This window comes from Takifugu flavidus, chromosome 18 (genome assembly GCF_003711565.1).
Source record: "Takifugu flavidus isolate HTHZ2018 chromosome 18, ASM371156v2, whole genome shotgun sequence".
In the NCBI taxonomy this organism is placed as follows: Eukaryota; Metazoa; Chordata; class Actinopteri; order Tetraodontiformes; family Tetraodontidae; genus Takifugu; species Takifugu flavidus.
This window is the reverse complement of record NC_079537.1, coordinates 8,667,464-8,689,800: the sequence shown is the minus strand read 5'-3', so window position 1 is coordinate 8,689,800 and position 22,337 is coordinate 8,667,464. Positions and strand designations below refer to the sequence as shown.

The window sequence follows — 22,337 nt, the reverse complement described above, 5'->3', positions numbered from 1 at the left end:
ATAAATTATTGTGCTGCAATATTGTAACCGGGGCCAAAACCAGGGCTAATTCGTATGGCCCCAGCGTGGTTTCCAGGCCTGGGAGAAGTGGGCTGTGGGAGGAGGGTCCGCTGGATGAATGAACACCCGGATTAATGGGGTCAGTGAGGACCAACCTGCTGAGGAAGGAGAATCCCAGCCAAGGCGGTGACTCTACCTTTACGGCCAGTCCCGCCGACAGTTTTCCTCTGCTGGTTTTAGAGGGGGCAGCAGGGGGGAAGAGGGGGCACCTGGAGCGCAGGAAGACCCGTGCCCATAAACGGGACATTAACTCTTTGCTAGTTATACAGTTCTGATTTTACAAACTCTCATCATTTCAAGGACACAGCGTCACAGGAACGCCGCGATAAAAGGTGCCGGCGCTGAATTGGCCCGAGTCGGTTTCTGAGGGCTGAAGACACAGCTGCCATAAATTTATCAGCCTTGACTTTTTGCTGAAAGGGCATTAAATAAACAGGAAAGTGTCTGGCTCTTTGAGCGGAACTAGGGGGCACATGGCATGCTAATAGATGTGGGCTAAAGGTGTTAGCAGATGGGGAGCTGAAAAATGGTTTAACACCCCCCCCCCCAAACCAAAAAAGGGAAAAGGTCCCAGACAGTTCTAAAAGAAATGATCACATTCGCCACATTAATCCACGCTCACGCCCCAGAGGGAGACCTCTGCTCACCATCTGTGTGTGAGTGCTCGAGTGCGTGCATGCCTGCGCATGCATATCAGATTTATTTCCAAGTCGCCAGATTTCCATTCATTTTTTCCTCTTTCATTCATTCTGTTTTACAAATCGACAGCTAGGTCCCCCCCCACCCCCGAACATTCCTACCTGCTTTTGTCCAGGAGCATCAGGGAATAAAAGGAACGGGGAGAAAAATGAGGACGGAAACAGAGGGGAAAAAAAGAGACAAAGACGAGAATAAATCGACAAGGTTGTGTTTCTGTCAATCCCTTCGCATCAAAAAGAGAAAATAAATAGATACGAGGAAATAAATCAATCAACACATCGCTGTCAAAAGTAAAAACCTTCTCATCCCGAGAAAAAGGAGGCAAAGGGAAACTGCAGGAAACCACAACAGGAACCTCTGGAACTTTTGTCCAAGATAAACTCTGTGGCCAAACACTATAGCACCCAGGAACCAGACCCAGAACCAGAATCAGACCCAGAGTCTGTGCTTTGGTTAGGAACATTTGACATACATGTTGATGATGAATGGAAGACTGGACGGGAAGGTCGAAGCTGCACAACGGTGCCGAACCAGGATTTAAGGGTCTCCAAAACATCCCTTCTCCTGGTCACAACGGTCCAAAAGTTCAGGGATCTTGCTTAATAAGTGTTTTGGTTCTGGCTGTTCTTTAAAACTACAGCAGGAACAAAGGAACATCTGTCCATCACTTTAAAAGGACCCTTCAGCCCCTGTTTACCTGTCACCACGCTGCATCACAGGTGTTTGACTACGTCATCGCTGACAGTGCTGCGCGTTTAAATCTGCTTAAAATAATTCAGCTGATTGTTTCTGAGACGTTGAGAACGTTGACATTGATGACCAGCAAAACGTCGGATGCGGTGAGAGAAAAGTCGAAGCAATTTATTGTAAACGCTGCCATCTATCGGCCATAAGTGGTATCACAGCTGTATACGCTCTATGAGCGTTGTCTTTTTTACCATAAAGAGGGGGATTTAAACGTTTTATGGCGTTTTAAGACATCTAATGTCTGTTTTTAGCTGAATTGGGCAGTATGAGGCGCCACAAATCTCCCGAGTTGTTGCTGAGTCCTGGAAAACCATCCTGATATGTTGACCTCTGACCTCTTCGGGTTAAGACGTCCCGAACGAACCGATCTGTGACTGTTCATGATCCACATCCACCAAAACACGCAGTGTTGACGTAGACGGTAATTATACATCCGTTTAATGTTTTAATTACCGGGATGTTGCTGCCACCAAGTGAGCAGACGGTGAAAACACACGTGAAAAAGGAACTTTTCAAATGTTGGGTTGTTTGGTTTTTGTTAACAATAAAGCAGTCAAATGGCTTACATTCTATCAGTCCGTAATATATTTTGACCTATGACCCTCAAGTGAAAAAGGAAACGTACCAAACCTGTGAAACCTTTTTTTAAAAATCTTTTTTTTACATGTTACTTCTTTCGCTAATTTGATTGCCGAATGTTCGGTCAATTGCAGCAACTGCACATTTTGCTCTGCTAGTAAGCTAACATGTATCTACAATAATGGCCACCAGGGGCAGTCAACCACAAACTGCTCCGGGCCCAAATAAGCTGTGTTTAGAAACGACCTTTGGGGTCCTTTTTTGTTGGTTTGCGCTTGTTACACATCTTTCTATGTTCTGCAGGTGTAAAACCTGGAATTGGATCACTTTAGCCAAGTATCCATTTACCTGGATTATTGTAAATATACATCCTCTTTGTATATTCCAAATTCTATTCTATTCGATTTGATCTTATTTTTCTCTGCGTGCTCTGCTGTTGTTGCACTGTAAATTTCCCCGTGTGGGACAATAGAGGACCTGAATCTGAATCTGAATCTGAATCTGAATTTTGCACCAACATCTCTGCAGGACAGTCATGTTTCTGTGTCGGTGGATCAGTGCCTGAAAACTCTCAGATGACAGGAAGTCGCACGTTTACCATTTAAAATCTAATAAAAGTTGGACTGAAGTCGGTGCCAGTAAGAATCAGCAGTTCTGGAAATGGAGTGAAACCAAATAAGCGCTGCTCATCCAGTCAAATGTGCCTTATTCAAATGGGGCCCCCGAATTTAAATGTCTCTGTAGACTCTTGCCCTGCACGCTGATATAAAGAAACTATTGTACTTCAGGATTTATGCTAGTAAGATCAGCAGCCTGCACACAAACCCCTGTTTTATTGAAGCATGAAAGGGGCTCTTTGTGGATCCAGTGTTGATCTTTAAACCAAGCCCTGCAGAAGAAAGGTGCATTTGACAAAAAAGGAATCATGGGAGACCAGATGGGGGACAGGATCTGTTTGCAAAGATGCCAAAAAGAGAGTGGAATCAGCAGGGGGTCGAAGCAAAGCACCTTTACCCTTGACACCTCCCAAAGAGGCTGTGGCCGGCCAGCAGATCAGGGTAGGATAATCCTCCGGTTCGATGGCGTGGCCTCAGGTGGATCTAAATATGACAGAAGTAACCTGGGAACTGATTTACTTGAGCTTGGGTCACCTCCAGTTGAGGAGAAAGAAAAGGGGAGAAAATGGGAAAAGAGTAAAAAAAAAAAAAACTTGGAAGAGAGAGAGAGAGAGTCAGGGCTGAGTGTCAGGAAGGGCAGGGCTGGGGGAGGAGGGGAGTCTTAGGGTTGGTGCGTCGGGGTGTGACGTCAGCGGCTTGTTGGATTGAAGTGTTGTGTCCGGCTCATTTTAATCCCAACTCATTAAGGGAGGGAGAACAAGTGGCCGCGGAGCCTTCAGGGGGGAGAGAAAGTGACAGAACACAGTGTCGAGGGAGGCCCCTGTAGTCCGTTTCTGCTCTCAGAGAGGCAGCGGAGCGGAGAAACCCAGCTTTTCACTCCCGCTGTCCACGCTCATGCCTGCTTCTCCTCCTCCTCTCTCGTGATCAGCGACCTTTTCCTGTGGCCCGTCCCAGCATGCCCACCAACGGAGTGAACCGGGCCCTGAAGCTGCAGTTCGGCCTCATTAACTACGAGAGCCGGTACCTCACCGCCGAGGCGTTCGGCTTCAAGGTGAACGCCTCGGGCATCAGCATGAAGAAGAAGCAGATCTGGACCCTGGAGCACGACGAGCAGGACGCCCAGGTGGTGTTCCTGCGCAGCCACCTGGGCCGCTACCTGGCCTCTGATAAAGACGGCAAGATCACATGCGGGGCAGAGAAACCCGACCACGAGTGTCGCTTCCTGATCGTTCCCCAGTCCGATGGGCGCTGGGCCCTGCAGTCAGAGCCGTACCTGCGCTACTTTGGCGGCTCTGCCGACTACCTGTCCTGCTTTGCCCAGATGATCGGCGAGCAGGAGCTGTGGGCCGTCCACCTGGCGCTACACCCGCAGGCCAGCCTGCTCAGCGTGGCCCGGAAGCGCTACGCCCACCTGTCTGCTTCGGAGGGAGAGATATCCGTGGACAGCAACATCCCCTGGGGGGTGGACTCCCTGGTCACCCTGGTTTACCAGGACGGCAAGTACAGCCTGAAGACCTGTGACAGCCGATTCCTCAGCAATGACGGCAAACTGGTGAAGGAGAACACCAACACCACCAGTTTCACGCTGGAGCTGAAGTCCGGCAAGCTGGCCTTCAAGGACTGCGATGGCAAATACCTGACCCCGATAGGGCCAACGGGGACGCTGAGGTCCGGCCGGTGCTCCAAGCCCGGGAAAGACGAGCTGTTTGACCTGGAGGAGAGTCACCCACAAGTGGTCTTTCAAGCCGTCAACAAAAGATTTGTTTCAGTCAAGCAAGGTAAACAGCACAGAACTGACGAGCAAAATGTAATAATGTTCATGGCTGTAAAAACTCCCCAAATAGGATGCAAAAAGTGCGGTTGGCTCATCTTGCAGAAGACCCGGTTAAAGTGGCGGTTACACAAGCGGTAAACTGCTGTCTGAAAGGCAGCCGCCGCACTCGGGGGAAGCCTCATTACAACCTGAGTGTTATCGCCTCACTCTTTATAAAATGACGGTGATTTCCACCACTTTGACTGTCGCTATGCGACACGCACAGCTCTGCTGCAGCCCGAGAGGTGAGGTGAGGCTAGTCCAGGAACGCTCTGCTGGGATGGAGCTTTGATCCTCAGATCTGCCCAAGGCTGCATGGTGGGCACATCTGTAAAGATGGTAATGGTGGCAACGGTGGTAACAGTGGTAACGGTGGTAAAGGTGGTAAAGGTGGTAACGGTGGTAACGGTGGTAACGGTGGTAAAGGTGGCAACGGTGGTAAAGATGGTAATGGTGGCAACGGTGGTAACAGTGGTAAAGGTGGTAACGGTGGTAAAGGTGGTAACAGTGGCAACGGTGGTAAAGGCGGTAACGGTGGTAAAGGTGGTAAAGGTGGTAATGGTGGCAATGGTGGTAACGGTGATAAAGGTGGTAAAGGTGGTAATGGTGGCAACGGTGGTAACGGTGATAAAGGTGGTAACGGTGGTAACGGTGGTAACGGTGGTAAAGGTGGCAACGGTGGCAACGGTGGTAAAGGCGGTAACGGTGGTAAAGGTCGCAAAGGTGGTAAAGGTGGTAATGGTGGAAATGGTGGCAATGGTGGTAAAGGTGGCAACAGTGGTAAAGGTGGCAACAGTGGTAACAGTGGTAAAGGTGGCAATGGTGGTAACAGTGGTAAAGGTGGCAATGGTGGTTACAGTGGTAAAGGTGGCAACAGTGGTAAAGGTGGCAACAGTGGTAACAGTGGTAAAGGTGGTAACAGTGGTAAGGTGGCAACAGTGGTAACAGTGGTAAAGGTGGCAATGGTGGTAAAGGTGGCAACAGTGGTAACAGTGGTAAAGGTGGCAATGGTGGTAAAGGTGGCAACAGTGGTAACAGTGGTAAAGGTGGCAACGGTGGTAAAGGTGGCAACAGTGGTAAAGGTGGCAACAGTGGTAAAGGTGGCAACGGTGGTAACGGTGGTAAAGGTGGTAACGGTGACAACGGTGGTAAAGGTGGTAAAGGTGGCAACGGTGGCAACGGTGGTAAAGGTGGTAAAGGTGGTAACGGTGACAACGGTGGTAAAGGTGCTAAAGGTGGTAAAGGTGGTAACGGTGGTAATGGGCTTTGTCATTTCCACTGTGCATCCATAGAAGATTAAGCGGAGTACAAATGACTCTGGGTCAAATCTGTGACCCACGAGTGTCAGCAACCATCAATGGACATTAAGCCACTCCCTCTCCTTATACCAGCACCAACCGGCCTTATTAGAAAGATCTGTTCCCAGTTCTCCCAGTTCTCCCAGCACACTGAACCAGACATGACTTTTGCCACGGGTTCCCAGGTAAAACCCTCCGATAAAAAGGCCTCGTCCCACTCTGGCATAAATGTTTATTTCCCTTTTTTTAAGCAAACAAAGCACTGAAAGCTGCTTAGTGGGCCGTGCAGCGCAGATTTGCATTTCACCACTCAGGGAATTACAGCAGGCGAAGGAAGGGTGGAGGGGTGACTGCGGAGGATTAGGGTTGTAACAGGCTTAAGAGAAAGGTTGGAGGATATTTCTGTGGCTTCTAATTTGAAGGCCAGCAGACACAGTTAACTTAACTGCGTCTGTGTATTCTGAACCACCTGATGCTCCCCCAGCAGACACAGGTTAACGTCACGCACCACCAGCGCAGGAGCCACACCGGTTTCTAGGCAGAAGGAACAGGAACATGTTTTGGACTCGCGATGGTGGCCTGGTGACTAAGGAGATGTGTCTTTCCTTCCTCTCCCCGCCAGGCGTCAGCATCTCAGCCAATCAGGACGTGGAAACGGACATGGAGACGTTTCAGATGGAGATCGACAAGGAGACCAAGAAGTCCATGTTCAGAACCAACGGCGGCTCCTACTGGACTCTGGTGACTCACGGCGAGATCCAGTCCACTGCCACAGAAGTGTGAGTGTGTGTCCCTCTGTGTGAGTGTGTGAATGGTAAAATCACAGATTACCCATGATGCAGTGCACCCAATTAAAATCACTGCTGACATACGGATGGTCTGATCTCTCCACGGCAGCGTTTCATCTGTCGCTTGTGCAGGCAGATCCAATATTGGTCGGAGAGCAGGAAGGTTCCGGCTTTAAATTTGAGAATCTTTGAAAATACGTGCATGTGAGAGAAGATACAGGACTCCCCGAACCCAGACAACTGGATCATTTCAGAGATTTCTCTGGTTGCTCTGGAAATGAGCCAGTTGTCTGGGTTCAGTGGAGCCAACAAATATTCATTGAAATATTTGGACAATCCTAAAGAGTCCAAATTGGAGGGTAGTTGAGGCTATTGCGGGTAGTTTCACTAAAGAGTTTTTGGAGCTTAGAACCAACAGGAAAGATCAGCATTTCTCTCCACTATTATCAGACAAACATCAATAACGTGTTTTTCTCCTCAGGGAGGTCAACACAAAGTTTGAGATCGAGTGGCGGGGTCAGAGGGTGGCCCTCAAAGCCAGCAACGGGAAGTACTTGTGTACAAAAAAGAACGGTCAGCTTTCAGCCGTCAGCGACGCAGTCGGTAGGTGCCCCGAGGGAACGAATAACACGTATCGCTCCGCGTCCATCGGCGCAGCAGCCTAACGTTAGCGCTCTCCTGCAGGTGATGACGAACTGTTCCTGATGAAGCTCATTAACCGGCCCATGCTGATCCTGAGCGGAGAGAACGGCTTCGTCTGCCACCACAAGAACTCCAACACTCTGGACGCCAATCGCTCGGTCTACGACATCTTCTCGCTGATCTTCAGCGACGGCGCCTACAACATAAAGAGTCAGTTTTGTCCGCACAGTTCGGTACAATCTCACTTTCAAGGTGCTAACTGTCAACAAATGCATCCCGCTGCAGGTGCAAGTGGGAGGTTCTGGTACGTCTCTGGTAGCGGCCTGGTGTGTTCGGACGGAGAAAAGCCAGAGGACTTTTTCCTTGAGTTTGTGGAACACGGACGAGTCGCCATCAAGGGCGCCAACGGCAAGTACCTGCGGGGAGACCAGGGCGGGACGCTGATGGCCGACGGCACAACGATCGACGCGTCTTCTCTGTGGGAGTATTGACCGGCCTATTGACCAGTCGGGACCGTCTCGCTGTCACCTCTGACAAAGTGGACTCACGTGGTAACATCTTCCCACCTGTTTGTTTTTTTAGTTACTTTTTTTAGGTGTTGCTGTTGTTCTTTTTTCTAATTGGAAGACATTTTAAGAAAATGTGTGTGAGCATTGTTTTTCATAAATGTGAAATGTTTTGTGTTTTCAAAATGACAATGCCAACCCAAAAACAACGCATTCTGCATGTAATTCTACCATAATAGAATACTACCATACTACCATATCACATCGGACTGTCCCGATTCCTTCGGTCTAACTTTGTTCAGTGTAGCTTGAGTCAGTCGCGCCATCAGTCGCTCACTGGTCCAGTGTGTGCAAGTCTCGATCAGAAACATCTGTTTTGTTACCCTGCAGCTACGACAACACATTTTTACCGCCAGATGGCGCCAAATCAGACACACTGGACCTTCAGCGAAGCCATTCACAAAGAAGATGTATTGCCTTTGACACAGAGCTTTTTGGCTTATTCATAAAAAACCATACAATGTCATAAACGGCAGGAAAATTATTATTCATTGTGTTTGCTATATTTGAATATTTTCTGGAATCTTACGCAATATTTAGCATCCAGGATGCATCAGACACAAAATTGGCAAAATTTAAAATATCTGGCTTGACCTGAATGACCTTGAACCATTTTGCCCCTGACAACAACCTTATTGTGATTGTTTACAACTTTTAAGTGACATTCTACATGAATGGTGGGGAACCGAGCTAGCGCACCATTGTCTTAAAAGGCAGGAACGGCTGGTGGGAACAGCCTCCTTCACCTGGATTCTGGAGTCACACCATCTTGCGCTCCACTGGCGCTACTGACGAATCCTCTAAAGAGGATCTGATTAATCCAGTATAATTACGTGATGTGCAACATCAGGGACATGATACAGAATTATTTGAGAGTTTGATGGACCCTCCATTGTTTTTAATGTAGCAGGTCTGAACACAGAAGGTGCTCGTCTGTGCTTCTGCCTCGGGGCCTTAAACCAAACTCCACTCTTATATAATAACAGCAATATCCAATCGTCCTCTGCGTGCAGCTACGTCAACAAAATGTCATGACACGCTCTTTACTGTCAATCATCTGATGCCATCAGATACCAAATATCCAAAAGCCTGTAGAGAAGCGTAGAAAAGCCCTTCCAATGAACTCCTTAACTTTTTATTAAAGATTTGCCGGTCCTGGAACGTCCATGGACACAAATCCGTCCAGATCCTGTCGCCCCAGACAGAGAACAAAGCTAAACGAGTTTTCATTTTGATCCTGTAGTCTTTTGTCAGTTTTAATGCAGGATGGTTGCAGGAGTCCGCAGTTAGTGCGTTTTATAACCGATTATTTTGTGACACATCCAATCAGTAGATTATAACAAGCTGTATGACTGATGTAGGTTTACCCTGTCATACCCTGTATTTAATGTATATAGATGTTTCCTGTCTCTGTTCTCTGACTTTTTGACCTGTTAAACACAATTAAAAGCTCGACTTTAAGACAAATATTGCATGGCCTGAGCTCTATTCTCCTGACATCTAGTTAGTTTATCAGGGTTTATCTTCTATGTGCACCCTCTGGTGTGTTTGAGAAGGTGGCATGTGCATGACGAATGCAACAGTTTAGCCATATGTTCCGCGCACACTGGCGGTTGGCGCTTCATTTTGCAACACGTAACGCCATCTGTTCCAGAAAGTCTCCAACCTGAGAGACAATAGAATCTCCTTCCAATTCAATCCAGCGTCACCAAACCAATATTATCGCGAGTCGCGCTGTCCACAAAACAGGCAGATGACTGGAGCAAAGAGAAAGCTACGGGTGAGTCTCGTCTTCTCCACTAGAGGGCAGTGTGGGGCTTCACCGGCAGCACTGTCACCCTTCTGTCAAACTTTCAGTCTGATGTGAGAATAAAACCAGCAACACAAACTGGCATCAGCTGTTGATACAGCAAAATGGATTAATTCTGAATTCTCTCATTTAATTTTAGATCAATTGTTTGGTCTCTCACCGAGATAATTACACAAAAGTGGAGTCAAAACAAACAAACTCTTCCTTTGATAAACGTTTTAATTGTCCACTGAGAGCGCCGATGTGGGAGAAAGAAAAATTGCAAACAATAAATTAAATTGAATAGCTTCCTCCCCACACACTAAGCCTTTTTCTGACAAGTGTTTGTTTTGTTCTCTCGGTTTGGGCCTGAACCACAAATCAGAAGTTATGCAGCCACAATATGAGGTCAAAGGTTAGCGCCTTGTTGTTGCTGCGTGCAATTAATGCGACTGCTGGTTTGGGGCTGGAGTAGTGCTTTAAAATAATACTTCAGCGTTTTGTTTGGACAGAATTTGACAACGGTCCCATTCGGATCGGGCTTAGTGGTGTGTGGGTGTAAGGGGGGGAGGAGGTGAAATAAAGTCCAAACCCTAAATTGGCTGCAAACGAACAGCTGAGTTGCCAGGGTAGGTCGTGGCTGCAATCCTTCCCCGTCACATTTCATCGTCAGGAAACGTTCATTAAAATACATATTTGACCTCAGACACTTAAAACTCTTGATGGGTGATTAAAAAAACCACCCCCGCCCACGTAGCCCGAGCACGAGAGCCTGACATCTAGAGACACGTTAAAGCTAATGAAACTGCTGGGGTTTGAGCACAGACGAGGACGTCAGAGGTCTGGAAATATGAACCTCAGATGGTCAGATGTGTGTGTGCGTTGACCCAATTCCTGCAACACCTATGGTGCATTGATCCATGCTGTCACATATGGACACAAGCAGGTCTTTTGCCCTGACACCACCTCCACCTCCACCCTTATTCTCACCAGCCTTCTGGTGCTAGATTTGATTTCTGCTTTGGAGTCTTCTACACACTGGACCTTTGTTATGTCTTGGTTTTACTGAGAACTTTAAAGGATTCAGGTTGTTTTATGCAAATAACACATCAGTTATATGTGACAACCTGACTTGGTGGGAATGGAACCGACAGCCATCGGTGGAACCATTACTCACCGCGTGGCCTTGAATCAGGCCAAAATCCACTTCTGATCCACGAGGGAGCGAAGCAATTTAGCAGGAAAAGAAACCATTAAAGCCAGTGGAGCATTGTTGAGCTGCTACAGGGGATATGTGGGTTCATTCTGGGAGCGCTTCAGGATCCTCGGAACGACCACAAATGACGGGCGGAAATCGGAGAGAGACAATCGCTGCTGGGAGGGAGGAAACAGCTGGGTGGATTCTTCTGGATCATTATCATTTTATCATGACTCACTCGCATTGAGCAGCGTCAGTCCAGCATTTTCATTTCTTCTGCTGAAAAGAGAAAATATTTCGTTAAACATCATCTGTGGGAGAAAAACACAATAATCACACATAATAATAAAGTCACGATAAACCTGACAAGCCGTAATTCTGCCGTTTGGTAAATGCGACGTGCGTGCGTGTGTACGTGCGTGAGCCAGGGCTCATGCACACACGCATGTCGTGACCTTTGCTGTTTAATCCAACCTCAGATGAAAGCCAACTCCACCCCATCAAAGCAACTTTGTGCGTCAGGAGGTCCAATAATGGAGTCTGTAGATTCTGTTAGTCAAACATCCTCGTCTGTGTCGGGGAGGCGTTCTCCTCTAATTCAAGCCACGATCAGCAGCGGAAATTCTGTTTGAGTTAAGAGGAAATTGGATGCCGGCTGATGGCTTAAGTGTTTTAACAGAAAGGCCCCATTTAATGCCCCATTAATCCAAAATATTACATGTACGAAACACAGAGAGACCCATTCTGCTTCTTTATCTACATCTTCTATTTGTTGTTTCCAGCTCAGCTGCGCAGCCTTTAGCCCCCTGCTGCTGCAGCCCGCAGTGCTGGTCTGGCCCATCACAGCCTCGGTTCAGGTAGGAATTTGTGTCAGGAAGCGAAAATTGCTTTTCACTCCCCCCCCCCCCACACACACACACCTGACAGGCTCTGGGCGGTCTTCCAGGGAGAACCAATGTGCAAAAGTGATGGAGCGACCTCTGGGGTCCCCTGGACGCGGGTCCTGCCAGAGGTGAGCGACTCATTTAGAGCTCTACAAAGCTGATGATTTTTTTTCTCCTGGAAGGACCTCATGGATGTCAAGGTTCTTTATGGTTGAGCAGCATTAAATAACTAGATTTTGATGCTCGTCAGCCAATCTAAATTCGCTCTAGATGGCTGATTTCGCACCACTAGGCAGCGCTAAATCTTTCACACTGGACCTCAGACGATCCCTGAGCGACTCTAAATTAAAGCTTTATCGTTTTTAGGGGAACATCTGAAACATTAAAGTCGTGCAAATGATTAAAACGGATTTCAGTTTTCTTTCTTTTTATGAAGACTTGCTGAAGACTGAATAAAAATGCGAGCACTAACTTATGCTCCAGCCTGCTCTTCGCTGACTCACTACATGTGCTGCAATCCTCCCATTTCTCCTTTTCAAGGTTCCTCACCAGACGAGGAATAACGGCGGCTCTCCCAGGCTCCCGCTGGCTCGCCATTTTGGCGAAAGAAAACTTCGCCGTCGGCTGCGTGAGTGTGGCTACGGCAACATCTGGTGGTTCAATCCAGATGTGGGTCCAGATTATAAAACTGTCACAGATTCCAGTTGAAACTCGTCAAGCTTTGATCTTTCTCCTACGCCATCCGCCGTCCAGGTTTGCTGCTCTTCCTCCTGCACCATGTTGACATGACAACAGGGTCTGAGGCAGCTGAGGCCTCAACAGACGGACCGTTCAGGGTGATCTCTTCAGGAGATCTGCTCCTAAATGGGTTTGTCTCCCACACTTCCAACACAGTTCTAATCTGATGAATACAGATTAGTCTGCAATTGTCCCCCGACCATTTGTCATTGCGACGTGCGTTTTTGTTATCAGCAGTGACAGATTGCGCCACATTTGGGAGCTCACTTCAAAGCAGAAGCTTCGCTCAAAGCTGTGTGAGCCCCTCAGAGTGGAAGCAAACTGGTTTGGATGGTTTCTTCCTCCATCAGTGCTGATTCATTTCCTCAGATAGGCAGGTGGACATCAGGTCTCTCTGAAGAGGATTTAGCTGTTCGCTCAAGTGTTACAGGTGTAAATGGTGTGTTTTTCCATCCACGTTTCTTTCTGAATCACTCCTACTCACCTTGCCCTGAAGGAAACATAATGTCCTTTACCATGGCAGGTGTAACGGCCAATAATGACCCACCTCCACTTCCTCAGCTGCGATTTGTGACACAAATGTGCCAGTTTTTTAATTTGGCGTTCTCAGAATGGAGAGATCTGTGCACCCAGGAAGACTGAGATTAAAGCAAGTGACCTAAATATGAACAACAACAAGCTTGCAACTATATTGATCAAATCTTTTCACTTGTTCCATTCCATTTACTCTCTCTCTTTATCCCCCTCTCTCTCTCTCTCTCGCTCTCTCTCACACACACAAACACACATATGCACACACACACAGAGATATACCTCGGATCTAAAAGGTGGTTATATGAGTCACATAATGGTGGAGTAAGGTTCACACCTATAGCTGGATCAGTCACATCAGCCACTGGAAGTGGAAAAGCTTCGGGTGCGTTGATGTTGTCAAGCCGGTGTTACACCCGCCAACCCAGACCGGATGTAAGTTTGGCAACACAGACGCTATAGACGAGTCCCGGCGTGTGCTCGAAAATTTATTTTGAAATTCGGCAGCGGAAGCGTGGCGTCCTAGTTTGCTTTCTTAACTCCAACTCCAGCTCCAGGAGCGCCACTGCGCGTCAGAAACTGGTGCGAGAAACACTCTCCTCCGCTCTTCCTTTTTTCTTTAAATCACCCAGAGCAGCTGAAGTCTGGGCGCTTTTACTCCGTCACTGTGGCAAAATTCAGATTTTTGCAGCCTGACAAACAAAGGATTTGACAGTGATGAATGCGGCTGGAGAGATTTTACGCATCGCGCATTGTGGAGATTCGACGCAAATCACGGATTAAGGAATTTGGCCGAATCCCAGAAGGTGTCAGCTGGCACATGTTTCATGATGAGGTATGGAGTGGCGATCCTGTCTGCTGGGTTCACTGGTTTGCTCAGTTTCAGCCTCCTGGCCGTGGCTATCGGCTCCGATTTCTGGTACATCATCAACGTGAACAACCACACGGGTCCGGACGACTTGAGTTCACACTCCGGACTGTGGAGGATCATTGAAGGTAAGGCACTGATATAACTGAAGTGCTCGTTAAGTTTGTACTACTGAGATATCAAGTCATATGTTCCGTAACTTTTGCGCCGGGTAATAATCTGTAGCACAATTGCGCGTAAAAAGGATTGGATTTTTATTATTATTATCATTGTCATTGATTTAGAATCATTCTGAAGGTAAACATGGGATCAATCGTGTACTAGTTTGAGCAATCAGGCTCTCATGTAGCAGAAAATATCGCAGGAGAAAAACACTCCCAACACCGGGGGTGTGCATGTGCACGCCTTTCATGCGGGTCGGCAATTTACCTTTAATTCGTCCCTTGATGGAACTCAAAAACTCCTCGGAAAAACTCCAGGTGCACATTGTCGTGTGTTCGCAGACGAAATGGGCAATAAAGAGATCCTTTGATTTGGTCGTAATGCTTCACGCCCATAAGAACTACTATTGGAATTTGTAACCGAGCGCAGACCGCAGCATCGCAGGTGACCGAGCAGGAGACGAGGTTCTCTCCCGCACGTAGCTGCAGTAATCTGTTTCATGGCTGCACAGATTGAGGATCCCAGCCAGCACGCACGTCCAATTTGTTGCTGCCGACAGCCAAAGTTCATGCCTGTCCGCTCGGCGCAACATATTTGGAGGCAAATGTCACATGTGTTGGGCTCTTCCTCTGCCTTGTCCTGTCACGCTCGACCTTTTCCTATTCGACATTTTCAGGGGCCAACCGGAGCTCGGTCATCCCTTCCTTCAAGGCGAACATGTCCAGCCTGTCGGAGCCAGAGCGGCACCTTCTCGGTGAGCGCCGAAGGTCTGTCTGAACCGGTTGAAGCTCAAACTCTGAAGCTCACCGTCTGTTTCCAGGTTTGCACAAGGTGGTGGTCATCATGCTGCCGCTCAGCCTGGTCCTGCTGGTGTTCGGCTGGATCTTCGGCTTCGTCAGTTCGCTGGTCCGCATCCCCAGAATGCTGGTGGGATCTGCCTCCTACATCCTCTTCTGCAGTAAGTCCAGAAGGGTGTCCTGTTGGTGTTGTTTCTGGGGAGCTTTTGCTGGGTTGTGTGATCACCGTGGGAAGGCAGCAACAGCAAGTAGGCCGAGATGTCCTCACATCATGGCTGGTGTCAACATCAGGTGTTGTTGTGCCTGAAAATAAGCAAAAATACCCAGTTTAGAGTCAAGCGGTTATTTTCACAGCATCAGGTGGGTGCACACAACATGCACGCCTTGATTGTCCCATTGATGGTTGAAGGAGGGAGCGAGCGAATTCTTATTTTAAAGAATAAAGACGAAGCGTTTCTTTGTGCCATAAATGGTGCATTCACACACTCCCGCTTTCAAGAGGCAATTCTGCCACCTCCCTGACCATTAGGATAGATAAACGCCAGAGCACCTGCTTCTCCCTGGGAACAAGGCAGCTCAGTCTGTGTGGTGTGTTGCACCTGCGTCATGCTGACTAACTAGTCAAATCCAGCTTTTTTGGGTTGCACACTCAAGGTAGAGGAAAGAGTCAACATTTTCCTCTTCCCTGCGTTTTCCCAAGATTCCCATATTACTCCATCCTGAGCACACAGAACCTCAGCAGGTAATGCTGTGGTTGCTAGGAGCTGCAGCCTGAATATTTCAGTCAGTTTATGCAGGTTTCCAGGAGTTTCGTAGAAGCAAAAGAGCTGGAATGTTGTGAAAGAATGCACATTTCTCCACTGTAAGTGTTTGTCAGAGCTGCTCCAACACGTTTCCAATGAGGTCAATCTTGATTTTTACACACCCATAGCAAACCTGGCGTATTGATCGGGGCGTGTGGACTGATTGCTGATCAAAGTGACATGGCATGCAATTGCTGCAGTACTTGTCTCTGGTTTCCCCCCTGAATTAACAGCAGTTTCTCATTTTGCCATTTAAAAGGTAAAATTCCTCCTTTCAGATGTGAGAAGAATTGTTGTTATTACTATTATCGTTTAGATGCTGTGATGTGTAGATTTTAAGTGTTTGAGGGATGCTGACAGGAAAGAGGCAGGTGTGGATGTGTCGCAAAAGTGCTGAAGCTGCTTACAACCGGACTCAGCACCCAGATGTATCCTGTTTGTCAAAATAAGAGAAGTTTGATAAGATGGGAGAAGATGCCCTTGCAAGGAACTCCTGTTGTTTGCGTGGTTGATCTGAGTCTAGTGACGAACAGCACAGGTGACTCAAACTTCACCCTCACACAGACTCCAGATCGGCCTCATATTTTGTGCAAAAGCGCTAAAAAGGTTGATTGTAATTGCCGGCTGGAGAGATGTTTTCTGCCATGATAGCTCTAAATATAAATCCGTTCTGCAGGTCTAATGAATCTGGGAGCCCAATTATCACTTTCACAAGTATTCCATGCTAATTATTTCATCATTAGCACCAATTCATGTCATCGAGGGGGTATTTGGCTCACATGATTTTACAGCGACACTTCAAACCTTATGAGAGGAGCATGAGTGGAAAGAAGATTTTGTCACAATAACGGAAATGAAATTCCAGGAAAAAAAGAAGCTCCAGCTCAGGTGTGAAGCCAGAGGAGAACAGCAAACAATGAACTGATATCTGAAAGCTCTCTTCCAGTCTGGGCTTCTACTGGCCATTGGAGAAAATTAACCAAGGAAAAAGGCTATTTCCGTTTTAAAGGCTGTCAGTTAGAAAGCTGACAGTAACAATGTGGTGCACATTTAAAAGTCAGGGATCGTCACTCAAATGCACGATAAGGGAGTGTGTGTGTGTGTGTGTGTGTGTGTGTGTGTGTGTGTGTGTGTGGTGTGTGTGTGTGTGTGTGTGTGTGTGTGTGCGTGTGTTTACATCTGTTTTCATAAACGTCCTTTTATTGCCATGATCATCATAATATACTATGTTTTTACTCACTTAGCAGTTGGATATTTATGGATATTGGATATTAGATCCGGGTCCCCCTCCGCTAATGTTTCTACAGTAGCCCAAAGAGGACATCAAACCTCTGTACTGAAGCTGAGCTTATTTTCGGGTTTGAGATAACCGTGTCATTACCAGCATATTGGCTTTATTTAAATGTCTTCCTGCTAAATTATTGAACGCAAAGCCGCCACTACTCTAAGGTTATTAAACTCTGAAAAAAAGCACATCTCTGTCATTTCTGAGATTTATCGTTGGAGTTACTGCACATTCAACCATAAAGGACTCTTTTTATATGCAGACAACACAGCTGTAATTTGCAGTAAAGGTCAACATGAATTGTGGTGGCTGATGTTTAAATGTTATTCATTTTTTTCCAGCCCACTTTAGTGGTAATTGACCAGTTTTTCATGTAAACTGATGCTTTTGGACCCTCAGGTCTCTTCACCCTGACTGGACTCCTGGTCTACATCCAGTACTGCAACCAGGCCATGGAGGACTTCAAGCAGGTCGTGTCCCTGGAGAATCTCACCACTGTGGATGTGTCGTTCGGCTGGTCCTTCGCCATAGCCTGGCTGTCCTACAGCCTGGAGGTGGCCAGCAGCCTGCTGCTAATGTTAGCCGCCAGAATCACGCAGATGAAGCATTGCTATGATTCTGGGATGGCCATGCTGTAGGCTCGTGTGTGTCAGAACCGTAGATGTGACACCGTGCAGTGTTGTTTTCTCCATCGTTCTTTGTGGTGATGTTGTGAACATGTCCGTGCAAACACAAAGACACGTGAACCGTCCAAAGAAAACCGATACAGGACTGATTCAGACATTTTGTTGCATGGCATCAACGATAATTCTGTTTGGCTCGGCCCGCTTTGAATGTGACTCTTGCGCCAGAAGATGGAGGAGGGGCGTGGCCAGTGGGTGTGGTCTGCCACTGAAGTGGGTGGTCCAAATATTTTACCTTAAAGTGCCAACTGTTGAATGCAGAGTTGCACCTGTTTGAGATGAGCAACCTGCAGAAAACAGCAAAGCATGCTGGGATATACCCCTTTTCTGGACAGACATTAGCACCACAATTAGGCTTCTGTTTGGATGCAGTTGTAATGAATAGAAAGCAGCTTTTGTGTTTTTTTCCCTCAAGTATAACTTGACCATCTCGCAGTATGAAACCAGCTGAATTTGCTAACCTGCTCGCTCGGCTCTGCTGTCAGAAGGTGTTAGATCCATTATATTACAGTTATCTCTTATTTGCTTTTACCTTGTTATATTCTTTATTCTTGTTATATTGTCTCTCATTACTTAATGTTTCTTATTATTTGTTAATGCTTAATGTTCATGATGCTTGATGAACTCGAACTTCTCTGGTCAAGGGCGACAGAAATGCAGCTGCTGTGGGGAAGTGGCATTGACTGGAGATGGAGCTGCAGGGCCTGACCCAGGAGGTGGGTTAGGGTTAGGGCCTGACAATGACCCAGGAGGTGCTCTTTTAATCTGTCTGATATGGAAGAATGTGCTGTGTGCGAGCTAAGCTAATCAAATCAGTGAAGACCTACGTATAATCTCGCCATTATGATTTACAGTCTTGCAAGTCCTTGCAAGTAAAATTCAAAACTGTTGCCTTTGCCTCATTTGTTTTTCTCATGTTTCCGGTCGTTTGAACCTAACAGAAGGGCTCTTCTTGAATGTTAAACAGTATATTTATGTGCCGTAGTTGAGGCTGGGGGGGGCTCTCCGGAGGTTCCATTCAAGCGAAAACGTTGCTGATCCTGCAGCTGCTGAGGCTTTAGCTCGCCGTCACATTATGGTACAAGTCTCTTGTCGAGCACGTGCTCCATAATAATTGCATTTAATTGGCTTTGCAGCGGCGGGGCACAAATACGTGTGTTGCTTGAAGTTGTGTGTCGTGACATTCTGTCTGCGCCGTCCATTTCTGTAATTGATGTCTCAGTGAAAGTAAAAAAGAGCACTTTGAAATGTTGTAAAAGTCATTTCGTCATTTCACAACGGGTTCACATTTGTAATACAGTCATGATTAAACCCTCGGTCTCGCTGTTGGGGGGGGGGGGGTACAAAAAGGAGCCACAAAAAACATCTTTTCATCAGCAGCATGCGTTTCGGAGTTTGACTGAATACAAATGAAGCCCAACAGAAAACGGTTCCCCCTCCTCGCGTGCACAGAGCCCGGATCTTTTGTTCAGGCTCTGTTCTGATTCGCTTGCAAATTGGTGCTGTCGGTAAATGTGGTTATTCAGAAAATTAGCGGAGCTACGGTATGGATGCTAAAAGAGGCATCGTAACCACTTCACTTACATGTTATATAATTATGCAAATGAGCCAAAGGTGAAGTTGAGAGGCAGCCCCAGGCAGGGTGTTCATCTAGCGCTGACAGTCTTGGCCACTCAGGCTTTTTCATGAGGCGTCAACAAGATCCCATTTGTAGGGTTTTAAAAATATATCATCAGAAACTCAATAAGTAGATTCAAACGTGCCAATTAGTGTTGGTTTCCTAATAAGGCATTGATTTTTTTAAAATTCTAGTTTAAAGAACACTTTTAAGATCCTTGTTTCTCCAACGCTCTGGAAGGAGTTATGTTAGTTATTCTCTCCACTAGAGGTCGCCATATCTCTCAGCTGTGCAGGGAATTGTCTCTTAGGCTCCGAGCTGCAGAATCGTGGCTGATTGGGCCATTCTGAGTGCATTTTCCAGACACAGGGGGGCCTTTCCAAGCTAAAACTATTTGGGTTTCAAAGGCAAACTGCTGACAAAAGGATTGATGGGGTGTTTTCATAACTGCTGCACTTAATGACATCATAAGGCAGATTTAGAGGGTGAAAGTTGAAAAAAAATAACTGTGGCTCTGCACTAAATGTGTTGCTTAATGGTGACACGTGCTCAGAGCAGAGATATCAAGGCCTTAATGTGTCCAGTGAATCAAAATCCAAAGCGGGAGACTTTGTGTCCAATCAGCAGAACTCTGCCCAATAACCCTGCCTCTGATGTTTGGGAGGGCAGGAAAAACTGCCATGTTGGAACCTTCCTCTGTCTACTGTACCATCCCGAACCACATTAAACTTGTATGGAGCCTAATAAGTCAATCCGGCGTGGCAGAAGTCGGTGCTACACCATTACTCTTTGGTTTATGTCCTCGGCTCTGACAAACTGCAGTAATCTTCACCCCCGAAGAATCTCTCCGCTCACGGTTATTAAAAAAAAAACACCTCCTCCCCCGCCCCCCACCCCCAGAATTACTCCCTTTCCGTCCTTCAAATGTTGTTTCTTTGAAAGTGAGCAAATCAACATTGATTTGACGTGTCCATGGCAACCCAAATGACTGATATTAATCCCTCTGAGATGCTGTCACTCACGTTCGACGCAAGAAAAATGCAGAGCTATTTCCCTTGAAGACATTTGCCACCATCAGAGGAGGTGAACATCCGAATCTACTCACTTCTTTAATATAGGAAGGAAAAAAATGTGTCCATTCTCCTGCAACAAAGACCAGCATGCACCGTGCTCAGCATTATAAATAACTGTGCTACTGAAGGCAGGATGGAGGCCTGGGGGGGACGTGTCGATGAACTGAAACACATGAGAAATTTATTAAAGAGAGAAACATTTGAAAGGAGTGGATCACTGCAGATTCCAGCCTTGAAATGACTCAATTTCACCTGATCTGCCATTAACAGGGTAAAGCTGCGTTCAAAAGCAGAAAATGGTTCATCAGAGTCAGCAGAAAGCTTGCTTCAATAGATACGGACGTCTCCCAGTCTGGATTATACTCTTCTATGGAAAAGCTAATCAGATTAATTCAAAGGAGCACTCTCCTCTTCATCGCTCGCCTTTGTGGCAGCAGCTCGGCAGTCAGCTGGCGTTCGCCGCCGTCGTGTCAGGATTGAGTGGCCTCATAAACCCGAAGAGGGCCTCGATCCCTGGAGGACCGTGGAGAGGACGTGTTTTCTCTACCTGGGCAACACGTGGAGGAGTTAATTATGCCACTCGCTGGCGAGAAGAGGCTCGATTGGGGATCGTATTGGCATTAGTTTGATTTGCCGACATTATCGACAGTTTGGTTGCAGTCGGAGGGCAAACACATAAATTTGGCACCTCAACGTGCTGAGGGGAGAAAACTGGAGGCTTGCAGGGGCCGCTCCGCACTGCCCATGCAGTAAAATATTGAAGCAATAAATATTTCAAATAGTGGGGTCTTGTATTTGTGGCGGAGCCGCAGATTTCATATTTCACCAGCTGGCTGGAATTAAAATCGTTGAACAGTAAAGCAAAAATGGAGAACATAACAGGCTCGTGAGTCCCTTTATGTTCAGAGAGACTTGAGTAATGTCCTGCAGGCAACCACACTTTCAAGTGCTGACGCTCCAAAATTGATGGATTTGATTTTGCATGAGTTTTAAAACAATTACTTTAGCAATAACGAGAGGCCAAAACAATAAATAACTGCACTTCTAACCAAAGAGGATGCAGGTCAGAGCCTCAAAACCGTCCTTTTGGAGCTCTAAAGGGTGAAGAAATGGAAGAAAAACCAATGAAGAGGAGGAATAAATCAGAGTTCTGAGGAGAGGAAGAGAAGAAGCAGCACATCTCTGCCTGCTGTAACCAGTGAGGTTGGAAAAATAGAGTAAAGGCTTCTTGCAAACTCCATTGAATCTTCTTCACCATTGTCAGCCTGCGTCTTGCCGCCTCAACATCGGTGAACAGCGAGCCATTGTCCTGACCAGCGTATTCTTATCTCCACTTTGCAGCTTCCTTTAGTAAGAGCAGAGGAGGCTTTGATGAAGCAGATGAATAGTAATGCGAAGCACAGAGGGAGTAAATAGGGTTTAATAATCACTTTTTACTGGAGGGACCAATGCCTGAAGCCTCAGGTATAAAGGATTATAATAACTGTAGAAGAAAAGCTCTCAAGCCTGGAAAAGTATAGAAACAACAAAGGTTTGTAGTAACGGCGGGGCCGTTTTATATGGACGGGAACACACTTAGAAAAGCACACGTCACCCTGCGTTTGGAGCGTTCTCTCAGAGATGGAGAGAATAAAGCTGTCGCCTCGGCTTCCAAACCAACCAGGAGGATTTACCGTCCAGCGTCAGGGCCCGAAGGACTGGCACAATGAACAATAGGATTGATCAGCGCAGGTCTCCATGTGGCCAGCAGGGGTCGCTATTTTCCACACTGTCTCTTTTTTTTACTGGGTGGAAACGCTGATGTGGCCAAAGTTTACAGTAAGATTACAGTAAATCTGCTGACTTCATATCACCTCGCCACTCCGAATGGACTTGCACGGCAATCAGATTCATCCTGCCTGGCACACAAAAGGTGACACATGCATGGTCACCCAGAAGGTCCCGTGTTTCCAGGAAAGGCCCTGGCACCAATTCCTCCGATTCTTCTCAATTGCCCGCTGTTTCCTGTAACATTTCTGCAGACCCAACGCTGCTCCCAACGTTTTAATCACCCACTTCCATGAACACTTCAAACGGTCGGACACATCCTCAAATTCTTA

The 22,337-nt window shown here is 46.9% G+C and overlaps 2 protein-coding genes across 2 annotated transcripts; both read left to right on the top strand.

Moving 5' to 3' along the window:
- Positions 1-3,434: 3,434 nt before the first annotated feature.
- fscn2a (fascin actin-bundling protein 2a, retinal) lies at positions 3,435-9,276 on the top strand. The gene is made up of 5 exons (XM_057015371.1): positions 3,435-4,480; positions 6,436-6,592; positions 7,083-7,204; positions 7,286-7,453; positions 7,529-9,276. Exons 1-5 carry the CDS (start codon positions 3,658-3,660, stop codon positions 7,732-7,734), a joined length of 1,476 nt encoding a protein of 491 aa, XP_056871351.1. The 5' UTR covers positions 3,435-3,657; the 3' UTR covers positions 7,735-9,276.
- Positions 9,277-13,501: 4,225 nt separating this feature from the next.
- Positions 13,502-18,795, top strand: LOC130515221 (transmembrane protein 235). Its single transcript, XM_057015367.1, has 4 exons — positions 13,502-13,945; positions 14,656-14,733; positions 14,800-14,937; positions 17,264-18,795. Exons 1-4 carry the CDS (start codon positions 13,777-13,779, stop codon positions 17,500-17,502), a joined length of 624 nt encoding a protein of 207 aa, XP_056871347.1. The 5' UTR covers positions 13,502-13,776; the 3' UTR covers positions 17,503-18,795.
- Positions 18,796-22,337: the final 3,542 nt, after the last annotated feature.

What these genes read in the sequence shown, in the direction of transcription:
- LOC130515221 (XM_057015367.1), top strand. Translation starts at nt 13,777, where the DNA reads ATGATGAGGTATGGAGTGGCGATCCTGTCTGCTGGGTTCACTGGTTTG. An exon ending in ACTGTGGAGGATCATTGAAG is followed by an intron (nt 13,946 to 14,655) that starts GTAAGGCACTGA and finishes CGACATTTTCAG; the next exon opens with GGGCCAACCGGAGCTCGGTC. An exon ending in GCCAGAGCGGCACCTTCTCG is followed by an intron (nt 14,734 to 14,799) that starts GTGAGCGCCGAA and finishes GTCTGTTTCCAG; the next exon opens with GTTTGCACAAGGTGGTGGTC.
- fscn2a (XM_057015371.1), top strand. Translation starts at nt 3,658, where the DNA reads ATGCCCACCAACGGAGTGAACCGGGCCCTGAAGCTGCAGTTCGGCCTC. An exon ending in CAGTCCACTGCCACAGAAGT is followed by an intron (nt 6,593 to 7,082) that starts GTGAGTGTGTGT and finishes TTTTCTCCTCAG; the next exon opens with GGAGGTCAACACAAAGTTTG. An exon ending in AGCCGTCAGCGACGCAGTCG is followed by an intron (nt 7,205 to 7,285) that starts GTAGGTGCCCCG and finishes GCTCTCCTGCAG; the next exon opens with GTGATGACGAACTGTTCCTG.